Genomic DNA, 12747 nt, shown 5'->3' on the forward strand with positions numbered 1-12747 from the left:
AACCGAACAACACAAGTCGAGGTTGCCGATTTTTCATCCAAGAATCACCTTGTGATGGGCATTTAGATCAACCAGTGATGGACTTGCTCGTTTACACCTGGAAGATGTAATATTGTTGAAATATGAACAAAATAGAGACAAACCCGAGCAACATAAGTCAGGGTTGTCGATCCATGATCCGAGAATCGCCTATTGATACCAGTAACGGACATTTGGACAGATAAGTCATGGACGTACCCGTATACACCTGAAATCAGCTCTACAGACGAAACAGGGTACCACAAGTCAGGATTGTCGTCATTAAACTCGATACCATCCTAAAGTCACCCAAAGTCACTTAGTGGTACCTAGTAACGGTCATTTGCATGGATCAGTGATATGCATGCCCGTTTACACCTGGAAGTTTTACGCAAATCCTCTAAACCGTCTCCCGTTTCCGAATTCAATCAATTATTGCCACCAAGGTGTGTCATGCAACACACAGGTTGCCCACCACTGTAATAGATTAACCGACTATTTTTTTCCTATTTTGATAAATGTCAAAATAGTCAGTAAAAGTCAAAATAGTCAACAAATTTTTCGGGTATATCCAGACAAAAGCCAGTTTATTCTAGTAAATAAAAAAATTCGCTCTAAATTACCATATTCAAGTGATAATCAAAAAATATTGCAGAATTTCATCGTTGAATGTTTGTTTAAGAATTTGATAGTATTCAATAACGTCATTTTGTGTCTGAGGTTGAAGTTGACTATGCGGTTGTTGATCTTTGGATTGGATTGGATTGAAGTGAATGGGGATGTTGGGAATGATTGATATGGATTGACTAACAGGAGCTAATTCAAGGTGGGATTTGGGGGTCAGACCAGAGTTCAAATTGTCCATTTTGAAGTCTCTTGGACTCTATTGGAGTCCGGACTCTGCTGTTGTCGGATTCTGGAGTTTGAACTCCTTAGGGTACGCTTCTGTTCATCAATATCCAGGAATAGAAGTAGGGAAGGAGTAGGGTAGGTATTGAGTAGGATTTTAGGTGTTTTCCATTCCCTAGTCATCCAGTGTATGACCCAGTCATCTCCAAAATTCATATCCAATACCAAAATCCAAGTCAACTTCGAATTCTGTCTCATATTTGATAGTTGTTTATCAAATACTTTAATTTGGGACTTTCCAACATTGTGGAGCTGTTTTGCGTATATAATCTGTGTTAATGAATTGCAATTTTCAATTTGTTATTTATTGACAGGTCTTCTTTGTTGACAATACTTCCTAAATTGAGTATAGATTCAGTTCTATTAATTAAGTTATCAATTCCATACTTCTGTGGATTAAAGTATGTTGTATCAAATATGTTGTATGCATAGTTGGCAGGACTTTGGAGTCCAGATTCCAAAAGTCCAACAAGTCCGGCCACCCATTTTTTTGGAGTCCAGGCTTTTGGAGTCCGGACTCCAATGAAAGCGTCTCCACATTGGAGTTCTGCCAATTCTGGTTGTATGTTAAGGAAGTGTTTATTAATTGAGTTGCATTGATGGTTATATGTGATATGGGAAGGAGTAAAGTCAGGTGATCCACATTGCATCCTGTCGTGGCTTATTGAGAGAGAGAGGGTTGAATTGGGGTCGTTTTGAGCTTCGATCCTTCTTATTTGGACGAAATTGCTGACTTTTTCAAGATAAAAATTCCAAAATAGTCTTAAATTCCTTACTTTGAAGAGCTCTTAGACCTCCCGGTAGAGTCACTCACTAGTGGAGGGAAAGGGAGAGAGGTGAACACCTGGATACAGCCCTCAACCCTGATATTTCATTCATTTTTACAAAATTTCAATCAAACGTCATCAAATCTACTCAAACTCCGCATTACAAGATACCATATCAATCATTATTTGACCATTTTATTATCAAACATGAGATTCTGAGATTTACTTTTCACAATTATTATTAGTTTTTTACAGCCGTTAAGAACAAGTCTAAAATCAGTGGTGGACAACCTTTCATTTTTTGCGGCACACCTTGATCAAAATTCTTGACGGAAATCGAACACGGCATACAGTCCAAATGTTGGAAATGCCATGAATACGGTTTGTAGTATGTCGTGTATTTACAACTTGGTGTCGTGACTCACATGTCACCCACCACTGGTTGTCCACTAAATAAACATTAACACACAAACATCATCATTTACTGATAGAAAATCAAACAATTTTTAAAAGATTCGATCATTTTTGTGGGCAATCAGGCACGAAGCCTTCTGTGTATTTAGAGATTTCTGCAAAAATTTAAATGATAATTCGTGTGGATGAGATTACGATGGAATTGCAAGTCATCTTGAAAGAATGTCATTTAAAATAAAGTGAGAATTGAGTAAATTTACTGAATGAGTCGATGATAATTAGACGTGGGTGTATGTAGGAGGGGATAGAGGGGGATAGAGGGGGATAGAGGGGGATAGAGGGGGATAGAGGGGGATAGAGGGGGTTTTAGGGGTTTTTTGGGAGTCAATGAGTCGTGTCTAAATGAAGTATTGATGCATATGAGGTCTGGGCAGTAAGCAAAATCAGACAATTCACCCACCCCACACCTCAGGCAATGACATATCCAGAAGTAAGTGGATTTGGGTTGTTTGGAGCTTTGGACCTTCTAGTTTGGACAAAATTCCCGAATTTTTCAATTCAAAAATCCCAAAACAAGCTTAAATCCAGAGTTGGCAGGACTTTGGAGTCCGGACTCCAGTAGAGGCACCTCCACATCAGTTTCCTGCCAACCCTGCTTAAATTCCATATTTTTTAACCTTCTAACTGCACCTTAACCTACCCCTCCATACCCCCGGCAATCAGACTTTCATGACTCATCCCTAATGCGCTGCTAATCCACTTCGTATACTGAAAATACTCCAATATAGTCAACCATCATGCACGTCATCATCATATACATGAGAGTACAGAGTAGTCAATGAAAACCACATTTTGTTCGTGATTTTTGGCGGTTTATTTTCTTCATTGTACTTGCAAGTCATTGTTGTTGCTGTATTTTTTTTGGAGATACCCAAAAACCCTTTTATGTGCTCATAAAGGTATTAAAGGAACTAATAGCTACAACGTTAATTATTAACAAAAAAATTTTGGGGGAACCTTTAGCTGTCTTGATGATTTTAATTGAAAAAATAAAGGGAAAGGTAGCCTTGGTGTCGAATTAGACATGCTGACATGCAGCTATGATCGATTATTCAATTAGTGTTAATCGGTTAAATGCTTCCGATTCTGATAAATCCCTTAATACAATAATAGAAGAATTTGTCATTAATTTGCGGTCAGTATTTTTAATGGATTTCGTGTCAAGACACTTCTCACATGACGCACATGTTCAAGCCATGCGGATCAAATAACAAAAAGAAAAAATACGAAAGAAGTCAAAATGACGTATTTTTGTGTGCTGTTAAGGAGAAGAAATAAGAAAGAGCTGAGAATAGACTGAGAATATTTTGGTGTTATTGCCAAGAGAAGATTTAGACTCATGTGAAGCTATTGAGAATTTAGTTGGACATATCTAATGGATATGTTAATGAATTGCATTTTTAGACGCTCAACGTAAAGTTTTGTACCAAAATAATGACCCAAAACTGTGTGCTCGGTAACCAAATTGCAGAGTTGCAATTTTTTAGGCAATATTACACCAGGAAGTTTAGACCTCCCTCCCTGCTACCACTTTGTTCTTCCTGTGTTTCAATTTTTCTCATTTTAATAAATTGGCAATGCTTTGTTCGCACCAAGATCAGAGAAAATTATGATCATAAATTTCCATCAATGCACAACAATACAGTCCAAAATCACTACCATTATTGATCTCAATCATCATCATCATCTGTTATCCTTGGTATTTGAAATATGTTCAAACAATTCAGTTTAATTTGAAAAAAAAAAGTGTAAACTCAAGGCTGAAGTAAACAAAGAAATTGGAGTCATTTGCGAATTCATTTGTCATTTTTTTGATGATTTTTAAAAACCACTGGAATTTTTACTCAAATCAACTCAAAAATGAAGCAATTTAAAGTCTCGCTGTCAAGTAAGGGTTATTGATATTGAGACCTAGACTGCCATTGTACTTAATCACCACATAGCGTACCTACTGGTTGCTTATTGAGTCCTGTCCACTCTGCCAACAGAGGTGTTGAGCTATGGAGGCTTTATGAGTAAGTAGAAGGTAGGATATGAGGGTAAACAGGAGTAAAGCTATGTCTGGGCAACTAAGGGGTGAGCTATTGTGTGAAGACGCCTCTTCTGATGCCATAGAAAGTTGAGTCCGGAGTCCAACTAAGGTGTCTTTATGTATTTTTGGTCTTACAGACTTTCAAAGTATTGTTAACTCAAATATCCGATCTTACTGACTCAAGTCGACTAAATTCCATTGAAAACTCGAATCCAAAGTTCTGTGTGCATTTAAATTCACATTCAAAATTCACGTCGTAGAATTAACTGGCCGCATGATATTGTGACTCTGATTCTAAGTCAGCTAGCAGTTGACTCCAGCTCAGATTCTTTGTAATCCAGCCTCAACCCATAATCAAGTTTAGATAACTAAAAATGACCAAAAATCCAATCCCAGGCGTCAAGTATGACTATCTTGACCCTGAATTTCATATAATCTACCTTGAACCCAAAAGGCACACTAACCTAAATCCAGAATCACGCTGTCCTTGAGTCGATCAATTCCGCATCTCATTCTTTCCAACAATTCAGCCCTCTCAAGCATTGATTTCACATTAACAAGCATAAATTAGCATCTAAAACTAACCATAAAGTAAATATTGACACATTAAATAGCCCAAAATACAGCAATTACATACTTAATTCATCAAATATTGGTCCATGATTGTTCATTTAATAAAGTAACACATTGAAATACCAATTATACTCATTATTCGATCGCATTAAGTTCATTGACTTGCTTCACGTCGGAATCAAAACAAACGAAACAAAAAATCACGTTATATAAGTGGATTAAGGCATGGATGTAACATCAATCGAACGAACTTGACCTTGTAAGCCACAAAATATATTTCATAATTCTCAGTCTGGTTTGAAGTTTTGAGAGTCATGACTCTTTTGGTTGCGTGACTTAAAAATGATCATTTTCGATGTTTATGGAACTCAGACATAGATGTCGCTGGATTTTGGAATCTGAAATATTTTGGAGTTTAATGAACTATTTGATTGACTTTTTGAGGATTTTATTAAAACCTTGAATTTTATTGACTCGGTTCCGACTTGGTTCCGACTCGGTTCTGACTCAGTTCCGACTCTGTTCCGACTCAGTTCCGACTCTTTTCTGACTCGGTTCCGACTTGGTTCCGACTCGGTTCCGACTCGGTTCCGACTCGGTTCCGACTCAGTTCCGACTCGGTTCCGACTCGAAAGAAGGATAGAGAAGGACAAGGAAGGATAAGGAAGGATAGGGACAGGATAGGGACAGGATAGGGACATGCATGTGGATTCTTCAGTTCCTCCTCAAATCTTTCTGGTCTAAATTGATCAGCATCAGTTCCCCAATATTTCTCATCTCTGTGCATCGCATTGATTGAAATTATAATTGTTGTATTTTTGGGTATCAGATAGCCATTTATGCTGACTTCATCGGATGTCTCTCGAGCTACAATTGGAGCAACAGCAAAAAGTCTCATTGTTTCCTTTAAAATCAGTTCCAAGTATGTAAATTTCTGTAGAAAATCAGCAGAAAATTCTGAATTGGCATCTTGACTGTAAATTGCTTCAATTTCATTGACTGCCTTCTGTTGGACGTCTTTGTGCATTCCAAGCATCATTAGAGCTGTTGATATTGTTTTTGTTGTTGTTTCAAATGCCTTTATTGGAAATGGATGGGATTTAATGACTAGTCAAATATGTCAAGTTAAAAGGATGATTAACCCGAAGATCTCATGACCTGAAGACCCGAAGACCCGAAGACCTGAAGACCAGAAGACCTGAAGACCTGAAGACCTCAAAACCCCGAATACCCGAAGACCTCAAAACCCCGAACACACGAAGACCCAAAGACCCGAAGAAGGAATCAATTTAGTTCTAATCGTACTTACCCCCAACAAAGTCATAATCAGCTCCTCCCTAATTTCCTGTTCATTAAACTTATTACCGGTATCCAATAGAAGGTTAACAACTGTATGCTCAGTGTCACTTACAATTTCTTGATTTGTTTTACGAACGTCATCAAAGAATTCATCAAATGTCTTCTCAATTTTAGTCAAGCTTTTTCCTAAATTCAATAAATTGAGGAATTTTCTGTCAAGTCCAACAATCAGGAATGGCAATGTGTCGACGATCAAAGAGCAGTAACTGAAAAGGAGAATATGAAGAGTTAGAGTCGGTTCCGACTCGGTTCTGACTCGGTTCCGACTCGGATCCGACTTGGTTCCGTCTCTGTTCCGTCTCGGTTCCGACTTGGTTCCGACTTGATTCCGATTCTGTTTCGACTCGGTTCCGACTTGGTTCCGACTTGATTCCGACTCGGCTCTGATTTGATTCCGACTCGGTTCCGACTTGGTTCCGACTCAGTTCCGACTCAGTTCCGACTCAGTTCCGACTCAGTTCCGACTCGGTTCCGACTCGGTTCCGACTCGGTTCTGATTCGGTTCCGACTTGGTTTCGACTCGGTTCCGACTACCATTCCTCAAAAACTACATGGATTTGCCCCTGACGGAACCTAGATAAAGCAACAACTAGTCTAAAAACCACAACTCACCCTTTATAAGCACGAAATATCTCACTATCATAATAATTAATCTCATAATTAAAATTACTCTTTCCAAATGCCTCAAATGAGTAAGCACCAATGTAGTCAGTCAGCTCAAATTCACCACAATCCATCCGTTCTTCCAATAAATCCAAAATTTTCATTGACTTTTCATCAAATATGTCCGGTAGTCGTTGCATCATTTTCGATGTGAATGCCTTGTTGAGTATTTTCCGATGTCTTTTGTGTTCAGCACCGGACATGACAATTAAACCTTTTTCAACCAGAAATCCTTGATAAAATACATTCGGCTTATCGTAGACTTTTTGGGAGTTGAAGACTTTATGGATGAAATCTGCATCTTTTGTGACAATCACCAGCTTATTAAGGAACCAAACTTTCGTCATTGGATGCTCGTCCATAACGAAGCTTAATACAAAAGAAACATAATCCTTCCGATTTAGTGTAAATAAAAGGTACAGTGATGTCAATAATGACATTCCATTGTCTCCAGGAAGTCTTGATGCCAACTCATGTATCCTTTGCGACTTCCAATAGTTCACAATGTAGTAAGTTGTAAGACTAACTACCAAAAATATTAGAACTGACTCAATTCCGACCATTTTTTGGGTTGACTTGCCGATCGCACTTTAAAATAGTCACTAAATAGCATGTGTCAGATTTTTGGTTGACAAAACTGAAAAGGAAATAGTAGCTTGCAAGTAAGAATGCTTTTGGGTGGATGGAATTAAAGCGCATTGATGTCTATGAGGCTATAAGCTGCATACACTTGCAGGGACATAGCCAGAACCCATAAAAAATTCAAAATTTGACCCCTCACCCTTATTTGTCTAAATTCTCTCTTGAATATGCTTACTTACTTACTGGAACCATGCTCCGACTTGGAGCCTAGGTTACTACAAAATGCCTTCCATCTGACTCTGTTGCTGGCTGTATCACAAAGCTTGTACAAATTCTCAATTTTGACATCTAACTGGCATTCCTTCATTACTGTCCTAAGCCATGTTGCTCTTCGAGCACCTGGATACCTTCTCCCTACTGGATTCTAAAGTATAGCAAGCTTGTGTCTCATTCCCAGCTACAACACTATGAATATGCTAACTATGGCCTGCTTATTATGAGGAAGGCTATGGGACTGTTCAGAATTGTCATGAATTGCCACTTTTTCGGAATCCAACTTCAAAATTGGGCACCAAATCTACTCCAAAGGTTGATCTTGATTGAGTCTGACCTCCGGAGTCTTACTCAAGGAGAGTCAGACTATCCAAAAGGATAAGGAGAGAATCTATGATGATTGTCTATTATGGTGAGTTCCAAATCCAACCTAAATAGACCCTTTTGGATAGTCTTGCTCTTGGACAGGACTCCGTAAGTCGGACTCAATTAAAGTCAAACTTTGGAGTAGATTTAAAGTCCAAATTTGAAGTCAGATTCCCAAAAAAGTAAGCACCTCACAGTAAGCAGGCCATAGTAAGTCGGATTCAATTGTGAGTTCCGAATTGGCCCTAAAGTAACCAATTTCAATGTCTATCTCTGAAAATTAGCATAGACCAAACAGTCCACATATCAAAAATTGGACAAATAATACCGAAAAATTAGATAAGCATCCAATGTTCCTCCACGCACGTTTTGCAGTTTTGTGACAAATTATTCCGGTAATTATTTGCAGTGATGGACAACCTTTTATATTTCACGGCACACCTTAATGGTCAGTCAATCAATCAAAGCCTCATATAGCATATGAATCACATGATATGATTAATGGCATTTCCAAAAACTTACAGGTATATTCAGGTGTGCCGCAGCATACAGATTGCCCACCACTGGCCTAAACAGATGAACATTAATCATGTTTAACCTTTCCTATTGAGAACTTGTTCCTGAATATGATTAATAATAAGCATAAATTTTTGACATTTTTGAAAAAATATTTTTATTAAATTCAGTCTAATATCCAAAATAGTTCACAACATCGCTGCAAATACTTATTATCCAAGACATCAGCAATCATCGTAATGTACTTAATATTTTTTAAATCAATGTTGTCGGACACAACCTTCATTGCCATATTTTGCAACGTGTCCAGTGGCTTACAATCCCTTAAAATACGCTCCTTTAATATGTACATGTTCTGGTACGTACGGCAATACTTAAAGTCAATTTTTCTATTAAATGTCAAGTCAGCGCTGGACAAATGCTTCAAATTGTCAAAAATTTTCGGACCAATTTTCTTAATTTTGTTGTACATGAAACTGACATGATTGAGATTTGGCGTAAATTCGAATAAATTTCCAGGCAAATAAGTAATTTCGTTGTCGTCAAGCTTAAGGTGCTGCAATTTGGTGAACTTCCTCAAATCCTCACCACAAATTGCCTTCAATCCGCTCTTGTAAATCTCAAGAAATGTCAAATTTGGAAAAAAGTCAATCAATTCAGACGGAAATGTTGGAACTACTCCACGATAAATCAGCACACGATTGACTCTTTTGAATTTTTCATCGCTGTCAATGTCTGGAAATGATGTAATTTTTTTATTTGTTGTGTCGATGAATCTGATAAAGACGCAGTTCCAGTCGTCGCCGATTAAGAGGTCACAATTTACTGCGACCATTTTTTGATGATTTTTGGGTTGAATTCCTTGATTTGTCAGTTAATTGCTGCTGTTTTTAATCAAATTATGTCAGAATTTAGCTTCAATTTGTGAGACTTGATGTCGACTGTTGAATGTTTGTTGCTGTACTGATGCTAATTGATGTGAATATGTTGACAAGAAGTTTAGAAAAATTTCTTAAATTTCAGGTAGCAAAAGGAAAGTTAAGAAACTACGTGACACTTGGAATAGAACTGTTAAGACGCCTTCACACTTACCATAACGCTTTGTAATCAAATTATGAGCTAAAAATGGAATCAGTGGTGCATTTGCATACACACTGACCCTCATCCCCATCATTCTTCCCCCACATGACCCTCGTCCCCATCATCCCCATCATCCTCATCTTCCTTAAGCGTTACGTAATTTCCGATCATTTCCTTAAAGAAACATGAATAAAACGGATTATTGTGATTGAAATAGTTTACTTAATTCCAAAATCTGCCCATTGTTGTGTAGAAAAGGGCAATTTCGGTCATGTTTTGCTTACAAACTCCTTCCAAAGTTCTAATCAATTCTAAATAATGAATATAAAATCCAGCATGACTCTTATAAGTTGCTGAATATGAAATGAGATCTGACAACAGATCTTAATGGTTATTTCAGTTAGTATTTAAAGACTCCTGAACAGACAGAGGGATTCGAAGGATAGAGCTGTCTTCAGACATTCCCTACGCGCGGTAATAAGCCCTAGTGCGCTCCAGCCAAGGAAGTAAGACAAATATCGAAAATTACACTAAAAATTTCCCTATGAGATCCACTATACTCAGAGTTTTGAGATGAATTTCTTGCTATTTACTCTCAAATTGCTAATAAAAGGCAAACAATCAGGCTATTTAATTATAGGGCTTTAATAAATCGATTGAACAGGTTTTTGCTTCTGTCCAAAACAGCTGATTATGCTAGATTCTTGTGTCGTTGCACTCCTTCCCTCTCAACGGCTGTAATGTCTGTTTCATGCTTCTTTAAAGTGTTAACGATCCATTCCCATTTCTGTCTACCAAATTGCATTTGGTGTTGTAAATTGATAACCGTTATCTAGCAATAGAGTCAGCATCAGATGTCAACGAAGAGAGGCTGTGGATTAAAATTGATCTGTGCTGTCAGCAAAGCAGTCTCATATTTGAGCCAAATAAGTCTAGAATCTGGATTTCTGGCCATTTCTGAACTGTGTGCTTTCTGGGCTGTTTGCTTTTATTTTTAATTGAGTTATGGTTCAATAAAACAGCTGCCAATAGTGAAAAAAAAACTGAATTGACCTAAATTGCATGCTTTTTTAGTAATCTAGACAAGATACAAAGCCATGATAACAATTAACATTTGATTCGTGCTTAATTCTACATAATCAAGTCCATTCAATCATACAGCAAATTCCCAACATTTCTAAATACAGCTCCAATCCCTAAACTAAATGACATTCAGTCATAAAAACAACTCCAATGCCTACAAATCATCAAAAATTCCTCTCAATTCTCTTATTCCTGACATCCATCAACATGTCACTATCAAATGACATCAATTGCAGGTTCAGTGTAACCTCAAAATCAACTCCACTGCCATTTGTCTATGGATGTAGTGTGAACAGTGACTTAATCATCAAAAGTCCAGGATATAAGATCAATGACGTCACAGGCAGTCATGTATATTCAAAAAACAACACCGACGTTGCTGCAATTTTCATGTTAATGCTGGAAATGAACTTCTTTCCAGCTGGATTTGATGAATTTTTTACGGAAATTCAAATTTTGACCGTTGAGATGTGTCAATTGATGGATATACGACAAAATGACTTGAAAGCATTTCCAAAACTTGAATATTTAATGATTGTCAAAAATAATCTGGAAGTGCTCGAAAAAGACTTATTTATGTACAATCAGGACCTGCTGTACATCAACATGAATGAAAATAAATTGAAAAAAATTGATGGAAAAATTTTTGATGACTTAAAAAGGCTGAATTTCCTTCATTTACTGGACAATGACTGCATTCGAATGTTTGGACATGGAAAGAATCGTGTGGCAAGGATTGTGGATGCTGTTAAGGATAGATGCTCGGGTAGGAGGGTTGAAGCTGTTGGAAATAGTGAATTGGGGACTGGAAGTTGGGTGATTTGGATATGCTTGATTTTTGGGGTAGTTGTGGTTTTGGGGGGTGCTGGATTGATTGTTGTTAAGAAGAAAATTAATTAAATTTTTGGAACTGACCTGCTGATCATTAATCAAGCTAGTTGTTCCTGTAAATGTGATTAAAAAGTTGCAATAAATAAGTCAATTCTGTCATTTAAATTTAGTCAATAAATACAATTTTATTTAAAATTTTTACTCAATTTTCAAGTATAAATGCTTAGCAAGAAGTAGAACGTATAAAGGATCACTGTGGAAACCAATGTTATTGATGACATTTTCCATCGACAGCTTTGTCAGACTTCGAATTGGTTCACAACGTTCCAGAATCTTTGCCTTCATTTTGTCCATGTCTTGCCTTAAACTGCTGTAACAGAAGTCGATTCTTGTATTGCATGACAAATCAGCACGTTCAAGTTGCTTCAAATTGTCAAAAATTTCAGCACCAATTCTTGTAATTCTGTTCCTGACGAAGCTGATGTGTGTCAAGTTTGGCGTAAATTCGAATAAATTTCGAGGCAAATAATCAATTTCGTTGTCGTCGAGCGTCAGTTGCTCTAATTTTGTGAATTTCTTCAAGTCATCAGACCAAATTCCCTTCATTTTGGAATTGTTGATCTCAAGGAACTTTAAATTTGGAAAAAAGTCAATTAATTCTGTTGGAAATGTTGGTAAAGTTCCACGATGAATTGCAACATGATTGACTTTTTTGAAGATTTCTGGATCTTGGATTGATGGAAATGATTTAATTTTTTGATGTCTTGTGTCGATGGAACTGATGTGAATGCAGCAACTGTCGGATCCGTATGAGATTTCACAGTTAATGTCGCCCATTTTTGATTGATTGTCTTGTGCTGAATTTGATTTTTGATGGTATTTAAGTCTTGAATTCCTGGATTTTTGGAAGGTTTTGTGAGCTATTTGCTGCTGGTCAATCAAATGAACAATTTTGTCAGACTTTTGATTTAATGATTGAGGTTTCTGTCAGAATTTACAGATTTCTGTCAGACTTTCGATTAAATTTCAGATTTTGGTAAAAATTAAGAAATTTTTTTGTCAGAATTTTAATTAAACTTTGAAATTTCTGTCAGAATTTGGATTCAACTTGAGAATGTTGCCAGAATTTTAATTAAATTTCAAGATTTTTGTCAGAAATTTTGAGATTTTGTTGGTCAGAACAAATTTGATGTCAACAGATGAATGTTTGATGCTGAATTG

General features: G+C 37.1%; 4 protein-coding genes across 4 annotated transcripts in view; 1 reads left to right on the plus strand and 3 right to left on the minus strand.

Moving 5' to 3' along the window:
* LOC139090541 (uncharacterized) overlaps positions 1–12747 on the plus strand; it is a 40895-nt gene that overhangs the window by 21015 nt on the left and 7133 nt on the right. The window lies entirely within an intron of this gene.
* Positions 92–7157, minus strand: LOC139089854 (probable cytochrome P450 313a4). The gene is made up of 4 exons (XM_070639489.1): positions 6745–7157; positions 6185–6338; positions 5462–5851; positions 92–97 (listed from the first exon to the last, which is right to left on the minus strand). Exons 1-4 carry the CDS (start codon positions 7155–7157, stop codon positions 92–94), a joined length of 963 nt encoding a protein of 320 aa, XP_070495590.1.
* The window catches only part of LOC139090895 (uncharacterized), a 27862-nt gene continuing 21170 nt past the window's right edge, over positions 6056–12747 (minus strand). The window contains exon 6 of the mRNA XM_070640776.1: positions 6056–6066. The gene's annotated coding sequence lies outside the window, so the exon portion shown is untranslated. The remainder of the gene's footprint in view (positions 6067–12747) is intronic.
* LOC139089864 (biglycan-like) lies at positions 11725–12363 on the minus strand. Its single transcript, XM_070639502.1, has one exon. The coding sequence runs from the start codon at positions 12361–12363 to the stop codon at positions 11725–11727; it is 639 nt and encodes a 212-aa protein (XP_070495603.1).

Source organism: Chironomus tepperi, unplaced genomic scaffold (genome assembly GCF_022539635.2).
Source record: "Chironomus tepperi strain 1889 unplaced genomic scaffold, CSIRO-AGI_Ctep_v1 contig_13, whole genome shotgun sequence".
Taxonomy (NCBI): Eukaryota; Metazoa; Arthropoda; class Insecta; order Diptera; family Chironomidae; genus Chironomus; species Chironomus tepperi.

Excerpts from the sequence above, each read along its gene's own strand:
- LOC139089854 (XM_070639489.1), bottom strand. The coding sequence starts at position 7,157 with ATGGACGAGCATCCAATGACGAAAGTTTGGTTCCTTAATAAGCTGGTG. Across the intron at positions 6,339-6,744 it reads ATATTTCGTGCTTATAAAGG|TTACTGCTCTTTGATCGTCG; the intron begins GTGAGTTGTGGT and ends TCTCCTTTTCAG. Across the intron at positions 5,852-6,184 it reads GTAAAACAAATCAAGAAATT|GCATTTGAAACAACAACAAA; the intron begins GTAAGTGACACT and ends TTTCCAATAAAG.
- LOC139089864 (XM_070639502.1), bottom strand. The coding sequence starts at position 12,363 with ATGGGCGACATTAACTGTGAAATCTCATACGGATCCGACAGTTGCTGC.